At 36.7% G+C, this 19,397-nt stretch overlaps 1 protein-coding gene across 5 annotated transcripts in view; it reads left to right on the top strand.

Moving 5' to 3' along the window:
• ALG13 (ALG13 UDP-N-acetylglucosaminyltransferase subunit) overlaps positions 1-3,265 on the top strand; it is an 83,960-nt gene extending 80,695 nt beyond the window's left edge. For all 5 annotated transcript variants that reach the window (XM_044937509.1, XM_044937506.1, XM_044937507.1 and 2 more), the window contains one exon: positions 2,339-3,265. In XM_044937509.1, coding sequence (XP_044793444.1) covers positions 2,339-2,604 — 266 coding nt within the window. In that variant the 3' untranslated portion in view covers positions 2,605-3,265. The remainder of the gene's footprint in view (positions 1-2,338) is intronic.
• The last annotated feature ends 16,132 nt before the right edge of the window (positions 3,266-19,397 follow it).

The following is a 19,397-nucleotide window of genomic DNA, read 5'->3' as shown; positions in this document are numbered from 1 at the left end:
GACAGCTTCTAGTACATAATTATTTCTTTTAATAAAATAGGTGATGGGGGACTATTTATGATAGTTTTTTACATTGTATAATGAAATGTATGAACATGTGGGAGATCTGTATAACTTAGTGAAATAGTATTTTCACAATTACCATGTATAATCTTACCTGTGCATGATTTTGTAAAAGATGTCTGCAAGAAAAAACGATGGATTTTAATGTTAACAAAGTATGAAAAGTCCACATTGCGATTGACCTCTCAGAAATCACCACTTACCTAGTTTTGGTGTAGCATCAAAGAATATCTACATTTATCTGAAAAGGCTAATTAAGACTTCTGTCTTTTCCAGCTACATATCTGTATGAGGCCAGATTTTCTTCATGTATTTCAACTAAATATATCATAATGTGTATGTGTGTTAAGTCGCTTCAGTCATGTCCAGCTTTTTGCGACCCTATGGACTATAGCCCACCAGGCTCCTCTGTCCATGGGATTCTCCAGGCAAGAATACTGAAGTGGATATATCATAATAGATAAAATACAGAAGCAGATATGAGAATCCATCTGTCTTCTATTAAGCCATACATTAGAGATTGCACAAGTGTAAAACACTGCCACTGGTTTCACAATTTTTTTTGCGGGGGTGTGTGAATAATACAGATTTTTATGAAAAATGAGTTTAACATAGTGGGTTTATTTTTATGTGAAATAACATATTTAACTTAGTTTAATTCCTAATGGGATAAATATTGATAAATATAACCCACATAAGCAAAAGCTATTTGAGATCCTCAATTTTTAAGAATGTAAGGGGATCCTGAGACCAAAGAGTTTGAGACCTCTGTGCCAGACCATAAGGATGCTGCTTTTTTTGTCAGTTTATAGTATAATATGGATCAGGAGGCATTTTGAAGGGTTTAGACTAGGATCTTTGGACTGCCCATCTTAGAATCAGCAGGAGGTAGAACAATGTATACTAACCGAACCAAATCTGCTTTCCATTCCAGCAACTGCTACTTGATGGATGTGATTTCTGCTAAGTTACCTAACCTCCCTAAGTCTGATTTTATATAAAATGGGAAATAATATATTTTATGACTTTCCAGACTTGTTATAAGAACTAAATGAGACCTTATATGTATAAGTATACTGATCCTGTTGTGTGTGAGGAATGTGAATTTTCTTTCTCTCCTCCCTTTTCTGAAGGCATATTATAGTTTAGAATATTAGGACTATAAAATCTCATCCCTCATGTGGTGGTATGATGTGCTCCATGCTAATACAAATTAAAATATCAATTTTTATTGCCTTTTTATTCCACTTACCTTTTATAGAGCTATTTTTATTGTAGTAAACATGAGACAGTGCCTGTCTTAATTTCACAAAACGAAGTTATCCCAAGTAATAAAGGAATCCATTAAAAAAATATTTATATAGTCACTATAATAGCAGAACAGCATCTGTTTATTTCCACTAAAACTGATGCAGTGGAAGTGCTATAAAATTAAAATGATGCTAGCATGTTAATGCGGAGAAGGCGATGGCACTCCACTCCAGTACTCTTGCCTGGAAAATCCATGGACAGAGGAGCCTGGTAGGCTGCAGTCCATGGGGTCACTAAGAGTCGGCACGACTGAGCGGCTTCACTTTCACTTTTCACTTTCATGCATTGGAGAAGGAAATGGCAACCCACTCCAGTGTTCTTGCCTGGAGAATCCCAGGGGCGGGGAAGTATGGTGGGCTGCCATCTATGGGGTCGCACAGAGTTGGACACAACTGAAGCGACTTAGCAGCAGCAGCAGCAGCAGCATGTTAATGACATTCAAGGGATGACTCTTAAATTTTTGGAATGCTTTTCAGAATTTTACCTTCAAGTATAGACAAAACTGTAAAAACACTTGAATTTTTAATTGCTAAAATAATACAAAATGGCTATTTGGGTGATATGTGTCATACAGAAAAAATATTTGATAATTCTGACCAACTCTTTTAAGAACTTAATTGACAAAAATGACTCTAGAGAATGTTTCTTTGTGTATTTTGTCTGTTGATACCTAACTCATCCCAGAAAGGTAGCTGTCTCTAGGTAGAGTACATTTGATATATTTTATATACATATATGTTTAATTTTAATTAGAAAATTTTTGTATTTTAGTAGTCTGCTTTAGTCAGTAATGTTCATATCTAAAGTGTTTCTCCTACAATTCTAGGATCTTTTCTTAGAGTTAATGCTAATTAATTAATTAATGAAATTAGTTAATTTCATTTTTACCTCAAGAACATCTGTTTATGTTGATGTTTAGTGAATCTTTGTATATGAAGTGTACTGTGTGCTTTCTTTGTTTCAGGTACTTTTCCAAATGCTGACCCTGCATCTGTCCCTCATGGAGCAGTCTATTATCCAGTGATGTCAGATCCGTATGGGCAGCCACCTTTGCCAGGTTTTGATTCCTGCCTTCCTGTTGTGCCAGATTATCCCTATGTTGCTCCCTGGCATCCAGTTGTTGCAGCGTATGGTGGTTCTCCGCAAATTCATGGTGCTATGAATCCTGGGCCACTTGGCTATATTGCTGCCCCTCCCTCAGCTTCTCATTATGTACCTCAGAATATGTAAGATTCAGCAGTATGAAGTATTATTGCACTGCCATCTTTCTTGCTATTTTGGCTTTAAAAAGTGTTTTATGTTAGTGTTTAAGTGATTTAGGGTGGTTAGAGTGGTTACTATTATATCTGTCTTTAAGATTATTTTATCTTTTGATTTAAAATAGTACTTTAACATAAAGGAGTATTTCTTTGGGTTGTGAATAACGAAATTGAGATGAATGTACAGCTAGTCCCATATTTGAGCACATTTCCTTGTATTCAGCTATTTTCCTGTCAGCCAGCTTGTCAGCTTTATATTAGCTGATTGTACCAACTGATAAAAGGAATAAATCATACGAACTGTTTCCTTGGTTCACATGTCACACATCATATTAAACAATACAAAATTGGAAAGCCTACTTTTTTCTAGAAAATGAAGCAAAACCAAGAGCATTTGCTTCTGGGTAACTAAATAATATTAAAAGAGAGAGCTCTTCAGGTTTCTTAAGAATCGTCTGACCTGAGTTGCATTCTATGATATTAACCAGTTTTGAAGGCACATGGTGCTCTGCTTTAGATTTATCCCATATACTATTGTTTAATATTGGATTTATGTAATTGTTTTACTGCACAGTATTGATGTCCTTTGCACATTAGCAGTAAATAAAAATTAGCATTTAAAATTGCTAAAATGACTGAGATGTTTTTCTCTTTTGCATTTTCATGGCAGCAAAGAGTACCAGATATTTCATTGTGTCCATATGTTTTCCCCTGCTATTTTGGTTGGCAAAAAACATGAATTTATAGCATGAACTGGCAGGGTCAGTTGAAATGTTATTTAATCTCAAGATATTGCAATGCATACTACCATATCTAGTTCTTTTCTCTTGAGAATGTTCCTTTAAGTTGTGTTTCTGTTTTTCCTTTTTAAAATATACTAATTCCCTCATGGAATTTTAATCTAGATTTACTTTCTCATTGCCATGTTCTTCAACTAGTTGTTGAATCTTTTTCTTAAATTAATTACTTTATTTTAGTTGGAAGCTAATTACTTTACAATACTGTAGTGGTTTTTGCCATACATTGACATGAATCAGCCATGGGTGTACATGTGTTCCCCATCCTGAACCCCCCTTTCAACTCCCTCCCATCCCATCCCTCAGAGTCATCCCAGTACACTGGCCCTGAGCACTCTGTCTCATGCATTGAACCTGGACTTGCGATCTGTTTCACATATGGCAATATACATGTTTCAATGCTATTCTCTCAAATCATCCCACCCTAGCCTTCTCCCACAGAGTCTAAAAGTCTGTTCTTTACATCTGTGTCTCTTTTGCTGTCTTGCATATAGGGTCATGGTTACCATCTTTCTAAATTCCATATATATGTGTTAATATACTGTATCAGTGTTTTTGTTTCTGGCATACTTCACTCTGTATAACAGGCTCCGGTTTCATCCACCTCATTAGAACTGATTCAAATGCATTCTTTTTAATAGCTGAGTAATATTCCACTGTGTATATGTACCACAGCTTTATTATCCATTTATCTGCCAATGGACATCTAGGTTGCTTCCATGTCCTGGCTATTGTGAACAGTGCTGCAATGAACATTGGGGTACATGTGTCTCTTTCAGTTCTGGTTTCCTCAGTGCGTATGCCCAGCAGTGGGATTGCTGGGTTATATGGCAATTCTATTTCCAGTTTTTGAAGGAATCTCCACACTGTTCTCCATAGTGGGTGTACTAGTTTGCATTCCCACCAACAGTGTAAGAGGGTTCCCTTTTCTCTGCACCCTCTCCACCATTTATTGTTTGTAGACTTTTTGATAGCAGCCATTCTGACCAGTGTGAGATGGTACCTCATTGTGGGTTTGATTTGCATTTCTCTGATAATGAGTGATGTTGAGCATCTTTTCATGTGTTTGTTAGCCATCTGTATGTCTTCTTTGGAGAAATGTCTGTTTAGTTCTTTGGCCCATTTTTTGATTGGGTCGTTTATTTTTCTGGAATTGAGCTGCATGAGCTGCTTGTATATTTTTGAGATTAACTCTTCGTCAGTTGCTTCATTTGCTATTATTTTCTCTCATTCTGAAGGCTGTCTTTTCACCTTGCTTATAGTTTCCTTTGTTGTGCAAAAGCTTTTAAGTTTAATTAGGTCCCACTTGTTTATTTTTGCTTTTATTTCCATTACTCTGGGAGGTGGGCCATAGAGGATCCTGCTGTGATGTATGTCAGAGAGTGTTTTGCCTGTGTTCTCCTCTAGGAGTTTTAAAGTTTCTGGTCTTACGTTTAGATCTTTAATCCATTTTGAGTTTATTTTTGTGTATTGTGTTAGAAAGTTTTCTAGTTTCATTCTTTTACAAGTGGTTGACCAGTTTTCCCAGCACCAGTTGTTCAAGAGATTGTCTTTTCTCCTTTGTATAGTCTTGCCTCTTTTGTCAAAGATAAGGTGTCCATAGGTGAGTGGATTTGTCTCTGGGCTTTCTATTTTGTTCCATTTATCTATATTTCTGTCTTTGTGCCAGTACCATACTGTCCTGGTGACTGTAGCTTTGTAGTATAGTCTGAAGTCAGGCAGGTTGATTCCTCCAGTTCCATTCTTCTTTCTCAAGATTGCTTTGGCTATTCGAGGGTTTTTGTATTTCCATGCAAATTGTGAAATTATTTGTTCTAGCTCTGTGAAAAATACCGTTGGTAGCTTGTTAGGGATTGCATTGAATCTACAGATTGCTTTGGGTAGTATACTCATTTTCACTATATTGATTCTTCCGATCCATGAACATGGTATTTTTCTCCATCTATTAGTGTCCTCTTTGATTTCTTTCACCAGTGTTTTATAGTTTTCTATATATAGGTCTTTAGTTTCTTTAGGTAGATATATTCCTAAGTATTTTATTCTTTTCGTTGCAATGGTGAATGGAATTGTTTCCTTAATTTCTCTATTTTCTCATTATTAGTGTATAGGAATGCAAGGGATTTCTGTGTGTTGATTTTATATCCTGCAACTTTACTATATTCATTGATTAGCTCTAGTAATTTTCTGGTGGAGTCTTTAGGGTTTTGTATGTAGAGGATCATGTCATCTGCAAACAGTGAGAGTTTTACTTCTTGTTTTCCAATTTGGATTCCTTTTATTTCTTTGTCTGCTCTGATTGCTGTGGCCCAAACTTCCAAAACTATGTTGAATAGTAGTGGTGAGAGTGGGCACCCTTGTCCTGTTCCTGACTTTAGGGGAAATGCTTTCAATTTCTCACCATTGAGGATAATGTTTGCTGTGGGTTTGTCATATATAGCTTTTATTATGTTGAGGTATGTTCCTTCTATTCCTGCTTTCTGGAGAGATTTTATCATAAATGGATGTTGAATTTTGTCAAAGGCTTTCTCTGCATCTATTGAGATAATCATATGGCTCTTATTTTTTAATTTGTTAATGTGGTGTATTACATTGATTGATTTGCAGATATTTAAGAATCCTTACATCCCTGGGATAAAACCCACTTCGTCATGATGTATGATCATTTTAATGTGTTGTTGGATTCTGATTGCTAGAATTTTGTTAAGGATTTTTGCATCTATGTTCATCAGTGATAATGGCTTGCAGTTTTCTTTTTTTGTGGCATCTTTGTCAGGTTTTGGTATTAGGGTGATGGTGGCCTCATAGAATGAGTTTGGAAGTTTACCTTCCTCTGCAGTTTTCTGGAAGAATTTGAGTAAGATAGGTGTTAGCTGTTCTCAAAATTTTTGGTAGAATTCAGTTGTGAAGCTGTCTGGTCCAGGGCTTTTGTTTGCTGGACAATTTCTGATTACAGTTTTGATTTCTGTGCTTGTGATGGGTCTGTTAAGATTTTCTATTTCTTCCTGGTTCAGTTTTGGAAAGTTATACTTTTCTAAGAATTTGTCCATTTCTTCCAAGTTGTGCATTTTATTGGCATATAGTTGCTGATAGTAGTCTCTTATGGTCCTTTGTATTTGTGTGTTGTCTGTTGTGATTTCTCCATTTTCATTTCTAATTTTGTTGATTTGATTCTTCTCCCTTTTTTTCTTGATGAGTCTGTCTAATGATTTGTCTATTTTATCTGTCTTCTCAAAGAACCAGCTTTTAGCTTTGTTGATTTTTGCTGTGTTTTTTCTTTTTCATTTATTTCTGCCCTAATTTTTTTATTTCTTTCCTTCTACTAACCCTGGGGTTCTTCTTTTTTTCTTTTTCCTCTAGGTGTAGAGTTATGTTTTTTATTTGATTTTTCTCTTGTTTCTTGAGGTAAGCTTGTATTGATATGAACCTTCCTCTTAGCACTGCTTTTACTGAATCCCATAGGTTTTGGGTTGTGTTTTCATTTTCATTCGTTTCTATGCATATTTTGATTTCTTTTTTGATTTTTTTCTGTGATTTGTTGGTTATCCAGAAGTGTGTTGTTTAGCCTCCATATGTTTGTATTTTTAACAGTTTTTTTTCCTGTAGTTGACATCTAATCTTACCGCATTATCAGCAAAGATGCTTGGAATGATTTCAATTATTTTGAATTTACCAAGGCTAGATTTATGGCCCAGGATGTAAACTGTCCTGGAGAAGGTTCCGTGTGCGCTTGAGAAAAAGGTGAAATTCATTGTTTTGGGGTGAAATGTCCTATAGATATCAATTAGGTCTAACTGCTCCATCGTATCATTTAAAGTTTGTGTTTCCTTGCAAATTTTCTGTTTAGTTGATCTATCCATATGTGTGAGTAGGGTATTATAGTCTTCCACTATTACTGTGTTACTGTTTATTTCCCCTTTCATACTTGTTAGCATTTGTCTTACATATTGCGGTGCTCCTATGTTGGGTGAATATATATTTATAATTGTTATATCTTCTTCTTGGATTGATCCTTTGATCATTATGTAGTGTCCTTTGTCTCTTTTCATGACCTTTATTTCAAAGTCTATTTTATCTGATATGAGTATTGCTACTCCTGCTTTCTTTTGGTCTCCATTTGTGTAAAATATCTTTTTCCAGCCCTTCACTTTCAGTCTGTATGTGTCCCTAGGTTTGAGGTGGATCTCTTGTCGGCAGCATATATAGGGGTCTTATTTTTGTATCCATTCAGCCAGTCTTTGTCTTTTTGTTGGGGCATTCAACCCATTTACATTTAAGGTAATTATTGATAAGTATGATCCCGTTTCCATTTACTTTGTTGTCTTGGGTTTGAGTTTATACACCTTTTTTGTGTTTCCTGTCTAGAGAAGATCCTTTAGCATTTGTTGAAGAGCTGGTTTGGTGGTGGTGAATTCTCTCAGCTTTTGCTTATCTGTAAAGCTTTTGATTTCTCCTTCATATTTGAATGAGATCTTGCTAGATATAGTAGTCTGGGTTGTAGATTTTTCTCTTTCATCACTTTAAGTATGTCCTGCCATTCCCTTCTGACCTGAAGAGTTTCTTTTAAAAGATCAGCTGTTATCCTTATGGGAATCCCCTTGTGTGTTATTTGTTGCCTTTCCCTTGCTGCTTTTAATATTTGCTCTTTGTGTTTGATCTTTGTTAATTTGATTAATATGTGTCTTGGAGTATTTTGCCTTGGGTTTATCCTGTTTGGGACTCTCTGGGGTTCTTGGACTTGGGTGACTATTTCTTTCCCCATTTTAGGGAAGTTTTCAACTATTATCTCTCAAGTATTTTCTCATGGCCTTTCTTTTTCTCTTCTTCTGCTATGATTCAAATGTTGTGGCATTTGACGTTGTCCCACTTCCCAGGTTTAAGCTGCTCAGGTTCAAGTTCTCAGGTACTGCACAAAGGCACAGACTTGGTTGGGCCTGCATTTTGTGCACTTCCTAGGTCCAAGCAACTCAGGCACCAGGTGCTTGGCAAGTGTGCTGTCCCAGGTGTGTGGTGTGTCTTATCACCTCCCAGGTCCCAGCTGCTTGGTTTCCTGGGTGTGCAATGAGAGCACTGTCTCAGGTGTGCCATGTGTCTCCTCTGGGGAGCTGATCTCAAGCCTTGACCCTCCTGGTGGATGTCAACTGTCCAGGATCCAAGGAAGACTTGGTTAGCAGCTGGGAGTCTGCTCACAATTTGGTGGAGGATCTGTCTCTGGGGCCGAGATTGCCCCTTGCCTTCTGCCTCTGGCTGTTGCCCGCCTGCCTCTCTGCCTCTCACAGGGGAATGGGCCTGTCTGCAGCTGGCTAGCTCTCCTCTGGTATTCACTCAATCCTTTGTTCTGTGAGCAGACCAGGGTGTGCCTTAGGTTAGAGCTTTTTGTGGGAACGTTTTCTCTCTCCTTTTTTTTCCTCTCTCTGATTAACCCACAGTTTGGGTTGCTCTCTCATGTTAGCTCCCTCAGATTGTCCTCAGGGCATTGATGCCCAGTCTTTACCATAAGCATGCAACCTGTGCCTCCCTGTTCAGCCCCCGCTTGCTGCTGGTGGACATGAGCATTTGGGCTACTTCTCCACTGGGAGTTGCAGTTAGGCACATATTCTGTAGTTTTTTTTTTTTTTTTTTTTTTCCCAATTCTGGTTATGTTACCCTCTGAGATTCCAAAACTCCCCACATACCTGCTGGTGAGAGGGTTTCCTGGTGTTTGGAAACTTCTCCTCCTTCATGACTCCCTCCCTGGGACAGGTCTCCATGCCTAACTCTTTTGTCTCTATTTTTGTCTTTTATATTTTGTCCTACCTTCTTTGGAAGAGAATGCACTGCCTTTCTGGGTGACTGGTGTCCTCTGCTAGCATTCAGAAGTTGTTTTGTGGAATTTGCCCAGCATTCAAATGATCTTTTGATGAATTTGTGGGGGAGAAAGTGGTCTCCCTATCCTTTTCCTCCACCGTCTTAGGACCGCCCCTGTTGAATCTTTAAGTTGTTTAGATTTACCTCATATCTGCCCAGGCCTACCTTATCTTCAGCTTTCTGTGAGACTTATTTTATTAGCCTTTCTGCCTTCTCCCTTTCACCTACCCAAAGACCACAAAATTTTCTGTATTCATTAGTTTTCTGAGATGTAATTCATCACAATGCTCTGCTCTGTCTCACCTACAAACGTCTATTTGGTTGCCACAAAACTTATTAATATTTCCTCCTTTAAAAGTTATTTATGCTTGTGAATCATTCTGTTCTTTTCCACCTTAAGGCAAACCCCAGGGAAAAAGAACCATTTGAGACTCAGGGCTTGAACAGTTGAAAAAACTAGAATGGAATCCATTTCAAAGAGGATATCCTATCTTCAATATACTATTCTTGAGATAATTGATAATAGTGTCAAATCAATCAGTGTACTAGTTAAAGCTTCTGCTTCATAATAGACATGGAACTGGTAGTGTTTTGGTTTTCCATCCTTCATCTTTAGAAATTCTTGCTCTACAAGTTGGCATCTGACAACTTTAATAAAGAAAGATGTACAGTAGTGCCTGGTCAGCTTTTCTCTACTAACCTCCTGGGTTCACAATTTGTGCAACCTACAGATTATTTTAAGTAAATGTTTATTATAGTCAAGCTTCAAATCTAGAACAACCCCTCTCCAGTGTTTTTCAAATATGCAGCATTTCTGAAATGTATATAACTCATATTAAGTGGTTTTCCTATATCTATAACTGTCAATGGTTCACTAATTAGATTCTAAGCAGTGTTTTAGAAGGTTGTAGTGTATCTTGAGAATGTGGGTCTGGAAATTATGTAGCTTTGAGATAAATATGTTTGCCTTAGGCTTCCAGTTAATTTGTTTATATTTTAAACTTGTAGATTGTTTCCTTGCCTTCATTTCCACTACTAATTTAATGCAATTTAATGAAATACTTGTTATTAACTTAGAAACCCAAGATCAACTTGTTTTTATCACAATTGAAATCAATGGTATGTATGCTCTGTTTATAAGTCATACAAGTATAGTCCACTTGTTTATGCTTTACATTCAGACTTCCCTAAGAGATAATCAAAGAGTGTACCCTGACCCTCCTATACTGTTTTGGGAGTTTGAACAGTGAAGGTAACCTGTGAAGCGAAAGTCACTCACTCTTTGCGACCCCATGGACTGTAGCTCATGTGGCTTCCCTGTCCATGGGATTCTCCAGGCAAGAATACTGGAGTGGGTAGCCATTTCCTTCCAGAGAATCTTCCTGACCCAGGGATTGAACCTGAGTGTAATGCATTGCAGGCAGATTCTTTATCATCTGAGCCACCAGGGAAATGAAGGTAACCTGTACTGCTGCAGAAATCAGCAGTGGGTTTTGAAGGCAGCTTTCAGATAAAAAGGAAGAGGTCTTTCTGGTAATAGTAATAATAATAATAATAATAATAAAAACTCCAAACCTAGGACTTGGAGCACAGAATGAGGCAGGGCAAAGGCTAACAGTTTTGCCAAGAGAACTCGGTCATAGTAAACAACCCCTTCCAACAACACAAGAGACAACTCTACACCTGGGTATCACCAAATGGTCAATACTGAAATTGGATTGATATTCTTTGCAGCTGAAGATGGAGAAGCTCTATACAGTCCGCAAAAACAAGATCTAGAGCTGACTGTGGCTCATATCATAAGCTCCTTATTTCAAAATTCAGACTTAAATTGAAGAAAGTAGGTGAAACCACTAGGCCATTCAGGTTATGACCTCAATCAAATCCCTTACAATTATACAGTGGAAATGACAAATAGATTCAAGGGATTAGATCTGATAGAGTACCTGAAGAACTATGGATGGAGGTTCATAACATTTTACAGGAGGCAAAGAACAAAACCATCCCCAAGAGAAAGAAATGCAAAAAGACAAAATGGTTGTCTGAAGAGGTCTTATACATAGCTGAGAAAAGAAGCAAAAGGGAAAGGTATACGCATCTGAATGCAGAGTTTCAAAGAATAGCAAGGAGAGAAAAGAAAGCCTGCTTAAGTAAACAATGCAAAGAAATAGAGGAAAGCAATAGAATGGGAAGGATTAGAGATCTCCTCAAGAAAATGGGAGATACTAAGGGAGCGTTTCATACAAAGATGGGCACAACAAAGGACAGAAGCTAATATAGACCTAACAGAAGCAGAAGAGATTAAGAAGAGGTAGCAAGAATACACAGAAGAACTGTACAGAAAAGATCTTAACCTGGAAAACCACGATGGTGCGACCATTCACTAGAGCCAGACATCCTGGAATGTGAAGTCAAGTGGGCCGTAGGAAGCATTATTACAAGCAAAGTTAGTGGAGGTGATGGAATTCCTGCTGAGCTATTTCAAATCCTAAAAGATGATGCCGTTAAAAGGCTGCACTCAGTATGCCAGCAAAATTGGAAAACTCAGCAGTGACTACAGGACTGGAAAAGGTCAGTTTTCATTCCAGTCCTAAAGAAGGGCAATGCCAAAGAATGTCCAGACTACTGTACAATTGTGTTCATTTCACAGACTAGTAAATTTATGCTCAAAAATCCTTCAAGCTAGGCTTCAGTAGTGTGTAAACTGAGAACTTCCTGATGTACAAACTGGATTTAGAAAAGGCAGAGGAACCAGAGATCAAATTGCCAACATTCGTTGGATCATAGAAAAAAACGAGAATTCTAGAAAACATCTGCTTCGTTGAGTATGCTAAAACTTTTAACTGTGTGGATTACAACAAATTGTAAAAAAAAATTCTCCAAGAGACAGGAATACCAGACCACCTTACCTGCTTCCTGAGAAGCCTATATGCAGGTCATGAAGCAAAAGTTAGAACTGAATATGGAACAACATACTGGCTCAAAAGTGGGAAAGGAGTATATCAAGGCTATATAGACTGATTCAGAATCGGGAAAGGAGTACATCAAGACTGTATATTGTCACCCTGCTTATTTAACTTTTATGCAGATTACATGCAAAATACCAGGCTGGATAAAGCACAAGCTGGAATCAAGATTGGTAGGAGATATACCTATAACCTCTAATATGCAGATGACACAACCCTGGTAGCAGAAAGTGAAGAGGCTCTAAAGAGCCTCTTTATGAAGGTGAAAGAGGAGAGTGAAAAGCTGGCTTAAAACTCAACATTCAAAACACTCAGATCATATCATCCGGTCCCATCACTTTATGGCAAATAGATGGGGAAACAATGGAAACAGTGACAGACTTTATTTTCTTGGGCTCCAAAATCACTGGGTCCAGTGACTGCAGCCATGAAATTAAAAGACACTGGCTCCTTGGAAGAAAAGCAGTGATAAACCAAGACAGCGTATTAAAAAGCAGAGAAATCATTTTGCCAACAAAAGTGTGTATAGTCAAAGCTATGGTTTTTCTAGTAGTCATGTATGAGTTGGACCATGTGTGAGTTGGACCATAAAGAAGACTGAGCACTGAAGAATTGATGTTTACAAACTGTGGTGTTAGAGAAGACTCTTGAGAATCCCTTGGACTGCTAGATCAAACCAGTCAATCCTAAAGGAAATCAACCCTGAATATTCATTGGAAGGACTGATGCTGAAGCTGAAACTCCAATACTTTGGCCACCTGATGTGAAGAACTGACTCACTGGAAGAGACCCTGATACTGGGAAAGATTGAAGGCAGGAGAAGGGGGCAACAAAGGATGAGATGGTTGGATGGCATCATTGACTCAATGGACATGAGTTTGAGAAAGCTCTGAGAGACAATGAAGGACAGGGAAGCCTGGCGTGCTGCAGTCCATGGGCTTGTAAAGAGTTGGACATGACTGAGCAACTGAACAACAATAAAAGATGTATGTTTGATCAACATATTATAAGCATATAGTATATATTAAGTATATATTATATAGAGTATATATATAATGTATTATATATAGTGTATATATAATATATATAGTATACATAAGTATATACAACATAAGTTGTATACTCATAAGTATATACAACATAAGTCTACTACTGTGGTAGACTTTTTATATATCGCCCCTTTAGTTACGATTAATGTTACAAAAGGTATCCTTTCTTTTATTGGCTGTTATACCCAGATTTCATCCATTTAGAATTATTAGGGTAAGGAGGATATAAAGGCACTGTGGTTTGTTCTGGACCCTTTACTTTCACCCCTTTCCTGAGATAAATTTGATTTACACCAGAAGTAGAAAGTTGTTTCATTTCCATAGTGAGGAAAAACCATTAGAATTCATTTTTATGCAGTGTATATTTATTCTTAAAACTAATTGTGGATTTCTGCCTTGATTAAGAGCAGATGAAAAGATTGAATCTGTTTTGCTGTTGAAATTCAAGACATGTGAATTTAAAACATCTTTTGTTTCCTTAGAGCCTAAAACAAGGCATAACCTTTTAATTCGCTTTGGAAATAAAGGTATAAGCATACATTATGATTTTTATGCAAACAGCATATATTCAGAACTTAATTCAGACATAAATCTCCATGAATAATGAAATGGTCCATTGGAGGAGGGTGAACTTAACCTAGATTTTTCTAAATCTGGGGCAGACTTAGTCCATTTTACAGGAAACCTCTTTGAAGCCATTTATATTTCCATTTATAATGAGAATTCAAGAGAACTCATACAGCAAAAGGCAACCTCTTGTTTCACCCATCTTACCTAGAATGTTAAATTTCAGTTTGAGCAACTTGATTTAGAACACTTCTCTTCTCTCCTGCCTCAGTTATCAAAGGGATTTTCAGGGATGTGTAGGATGTCTGAATATGGGGAGATAAAGCTTCGGGAAAGGATGGACCTGAGATTAGGTAACTACCTACATGTGACTAAAACTGCTTTAGAGTATCTAAAAAAGCTTTAAGACCTATAAAAGCATAAAGCAGTAAAACTGCTTTAGAGTATTTTGGGTATCACATCAAAATAATCTGGGGAATGGTGTTTAAAGATGAAAGGTAAGCTGCACATTTATAAATATTGAAACTTGAGTTCATTGTTCTATTCTCTCTACTTTTGTGTTTGAAAACTTTCATACTAGTTGAAGAAAAACTGCCTTGGAAACCGACCATCTAGAGAGTGAATGATTATACAGTTAGTCAAAGTTCAAATTTTTAAATATTTTGCCTTGAATCCTGAAAAGAAACATAAGATTTTAGAGATGCTGTCATAGTAGTTCAGTCACTCAGTCATGTCCGACTCTTTGCAACTCCGTGAACTGCAGCATGCCAAGCTTCCCTGTCCATCACCAACTCCCGGAACTTGCTCAACTTATGTCCATCGAGTCAGTGATCCTATCCAGCCATCTCACCCTCTGTTGTCCCCTTCTCCTGCCCTCAATCTTTCACAGCATCAGGGTCTTTTCCAATGAGTCAGTTCTTTGCATCAGATGGCCAAAGTATTGGAATTTCAGCTTTTAGCATCAGCCCTTCCAATGAATATTCAGAGTTAATTTCATTTAGGATTGACTGGTTTGATCTAGAAGTCCAAGGGACTCTCAAGAGTCTTCTCCAACACCACAGTTCAAAAGCATCAATTCTACAGTGCTCAGCTTTCTTTATAGTCCCAACTCTCACATCCATACATGACTACTGGAAAAACCATAGCTTTGACTAAATGGACCTTTATTAGTAAAATAATGTCTCTGCTTTTTAATATACTGTCTAGGTTTGTCACTGTTTTTCTTCCAAGGAGCCAGCATCTTTTAATTTCATGGCTGTAGTCACCATCTGCAGTGATTTTGGAGCCTCCCAAAATAAAGTCTATCATTGTTTCCATTGTTTCCTGGTCTGTTGGCCATGAAGTGATGGGATCAGATGCCATGATCTTAGTTTTTTGACTGTTGAGTTTTAAGCCAACTTTTTCATTCTTCTCTTTCACTTTCATCAAGAGGCTCTTTAGTTCTTCTTTGCTTTCTGCTGTAAGGGTGTTGTCATCTGCATATATGAGATTATTGATATTTCTCCTGGCAGTCTTGATTCCAGCTAGTGCTTCATCCAACCCGACATTTTGCGTGATGTATTCTGCATATAAGTTAAGCAGTGTGACAGTATATAGCTCTGACATACTCCTTTCCCAATTTGGAACCAATCTGTTGTTCTGTGTCTAGTTCTAACTGTTACTTCTTGACCTGCATACAGGTTTCTCGGGAGCAGATAAGGTAGTCTGGTATTCCCATCTCTTTAAGAATTTTCCACAGTTTGTTGTGATCCACACAGTCAAAGGCTTTGGTGTAGTCAATAAAGTAGAAGTAGATGTTTTTCTGGAACTCTCTTGCTTTTTCAGTGATCCAACGGATGTTGGCAATTTGATTTCTGGTTCCTCTGCCTTTTCTAAATCCAGCTTGAACATCTGGAAGTTCACTGTTCACATAGTATTGATGCCTGGTTTGGAGAATTTTGAGCATTACTTTGCTAGCGTGTGAGATGAGTGCAATTGTGCAGTAGTTTGAGCATTCTTTGGCATTGCCTTTCTTTGGGCTTGGAATGTAAACACCTTTTCCAGTCCTGTGGCCACTGCTGAGTTTTCCAAAGTTGCTGGCATATTGAGTGCAGCACTTTAACAGCATCATCTTTTAGGATTTGAAATAGCTCAACTGGAATTCCATCACCTCCACTAACTTTGTAGTGAGGCTTCCTAAGGCCCACTTGACTTCCCATTCCAGGATGTCTGGCTCTAGGTGAGTGATCACACCATTGTGGTTATTTGAGTTGTGAAGGTCTTTTTTGTATAGTTCTGTGTATTCTTGCCTCCTCCTCTTAATATCTTCTGCTTCTGTTAGGTCCATACCATTTCTGTCCTTTATTGAGCCCATCTTTGCATGAAATGTTCCCTTGGTATCTCTAATTTTCTTGAAGAGATCTCTAGTCTTTCCCATTCTGTTGTTTTCCTCTATTTCTTTGCATTGATCACTGAGGAAGGCTTTCTTATTTCTCCTTGCTATTCTTTGGAACTCTGCATTCAAATAGGTATATGTTTCCTTTTCTCCTTTGCCTTTAGCTTCTCTTTTCTCTGCTATTTGTAAGGCTTCCTCAGACAACCATTTTGCCTTTTTGCATTTCTTTTTCTCATGCCAACTATTAATAATAGGTTTTATATGGGTGTTCAGCCCCTTTTCCTAATCAACTAGTAAACATTTTCTTGCAGATATTATGGCTTTTTCTAAGAAATTTAATACAGGTTATTCAAATAATTTGCAGAATCACAGAAAAAATTCTACCATAATACTAAGGTATTAAATTTCTTGACTTAAACTGTTTTATTTCCTTGCTAGTGTATTAACCAGATCCAAGTAACAATTTTTTTTCTTGGTAAATTTCAGTAACACAAGAGAAGTTCCAGAGATCTGCTCTACAACATTTGCCTATAGATGACAAAACTGGATTGTACACTTAAAAATACTAAGAGGGAAATATCATGGTATGTGTTCTTACCACAATAAAAGTTCTACCACATGTATAACCCTACAAAAAAAACAAACTTCTATTCAGCTGTTTTGGTTGCATCAGCAGTTGAACTTTTAGTTTTCTTTCTCTCTTTTAAGTTTGCTCAAATAGCTTCAATTATTCAAGAAGTTCTCTTCCTCCTAATTGTTTTGAATTTTTTGAAGCATGGTGTAGATTTGGCTTTTATTAACCTAGTTCTTTTCTTGAATTGCTGCTTATTTTTTCCAGCATTTTATTATTGAAAATTTTAGACAGAAAAGTTGAAATAATTGTGCAGTGTACATCTATATATTCACCACCTAGATTATATAATTAACATCTTACTACACTTACTTTTTTACATACCCATCTATAAATTCTATTTTTTGATGATTACAAAGAAAATTGCAGACTTAAATACATTTCCCCACTAAACATTTAAGCATACGTATTGTTAACTACAGTTTAGTATGTGTTAAAGTTTCATTTTTTTTTAAGGTTCTTTTCAGAAAAAAAAGTTTACATGTGATGAAATGTGCAAATCTTAAAGTGTTTGATACAATGAACTTTTTACAAATCACACATCCGTGAAATCCAGGCCTTTATCAAGATAATATTTTCATCACTCCAGAAAATTCTCTCATGCTCCTTCCCAGTCAATCACTGCTTCCCCCATCCCAGTCCCCTAGGCAACCACTGTTTCTTCTGATTTTTCTCCTATCATAGTTTGTTTTTCAAAGTGTAAGTAAATGAATCAGAGCATGCACTCCTTTGTGTAAGACTTCTTTAGCATAGGTATTTGGAATTCATCCATGGTGTGTGTATATAATTCTTTTTATTGCTGAGCAGCATTTCATTGTACACAAAAGCCATTGTTTATTCATTCTCCTGTTGGTGGATACCTGGGCCATTTCCAGTTTTTAGATATGAATGAAGTTGCTATGAACATTTTTGTACAAGTCATCTTGTGAGCATTTGTTTTCATTTTTCCTGGAATTACTGGATCATAAGTTATGTATATGACTAGTACAGAATGCAGGAAATTTTCCTGAAATGATTGTACCATTTTGTTCTCTCATCAGCAACATATGAGAATTCCAGTTGTTTTTCATCCTCATCAATATTTGGTGGTATTGGTCTTTGTGATTTTAGCCATTCTGATGGGTTTGGTAGTAAGTGTTATCTCGTGGTTTTTAATTTGCATATCCCTGTAATTTAACACTTTTCCATCTGCTTCTTCACTTGGCATATATATTTTCTTTTTGAAATTGTTCAAATTGTGTTTTTGTTATTGAGTTGTTGGAGTTTGCATATAGTGGTTGCACATCTTTTCTAGATATATTGCTGCTTTTTTAATTGTCTTATCTAACCAATGTATACATGTTATATACCCAGTTACACTTAAAATAATTAGGCCAGCACTTGGAATGAATTATTTGACTGAACGTTAAGCTGGTCTGATATCCTAACCAGTGCTCTGATGGCCTAAAAGTTAATTATGTAAAATAAAAGACAGATTTTCAGGAATCTGAATTAATTAGGGGAAAGCTAATTGCTAAAGAGTCCATGACTACAGAAAAAAAAAACTTGAAAAGAAATGTCAACTGATAGCTTCAGAAAATATTACCCAAATGTACTCAGATTATACTAGCTTAATAATGACCAGCCTAACCTCAGTTTATGATTCTTCTCACTGATCCACAGGTTGAAATAGCTCTCTACAACATGTATCATTCTTTGGATACTCAGTTTTGTCAGTATTGTAAGTTGTAGCTGTACTGGTCCCTTCATTCATCATCTCAAAGTTGTTTATGAATGCTTGCAGTTTTCTAAATATTTAACACAGCTTTATTTAATGGGAAGTATAAAAGTTAGAGTTATAATAATGTTTATTCTTAATCATCTACTTTTTAAAAATATATTGGATGGTGGAGGTCTCCCTTAAGTGTGTATGCTGGTTAAATTATAGTGTAAAATCTATCATTGTTCACAAATGTTTATTAATAATAGGTGGCTAGAAATGGTTATGTTGCAAAAGGGAGGAAAAGAACACCTTAAATCTGAGCAGCCATACATTTCAGAGGAAAAAGTAAATGCTTTATTTTTGTTTATACTGAAGCTAAAAACACACAAAATCTTTTTATTGTACAAGATATGTTTTAACACATTTAAGGATGACAGCTTTGCGCTTCCTACAGAAAATATTTAAATAAAAGTAATAGTTTTCTCAAGTTTTTAGCTTTTAAAATAGTCTGTAAAGCCAAAATGCCATTTACACAAACATTTGGAATTTTCCCTTTTCATGATTAAGCTCAGGAGATACAATTTTAACCTGAAGTTTGATGCATACATTTTCTGTGTGGTGTGATGTGTAATTGGGGCCTCCAACTAGGCTAAGAAAGTTAATTAAACACTGCCTGTGTTTACTAAAGGTATTCTTTATCTTCCTCAAATGTTGGCTCCAAACTACATTCATTGTTTTGAATAGGAAGAAATTCTTCATCCTCAGTTTCAACCTGTTTTTGAGAAATCTTGAATCCTGTGAGGAGTTTAAATAGTGATATTTTCTTGAATCCTA

This window comes from Bubalus bubalis, chromosome X (assembly GCF_019923935.1).
Source record: "Bubalus bubalis isolate 160015118507 breed Murrah chromosome X, NDDB_SH_1, whole genome shotgun sequence".
NCBI classification, from domain to species: domain Eukaryota; kingdom Metazoa; phylum Chordata; class Mammalia; order Artiodactyla; family Bovidae; genus Bubalus; species Bubalus bubalis.
The sequence above is the reverse complement of the archived record's forward strand: the minus strand, read 5'-3'. Positions and strand labels throughout refer to the sequence as shown.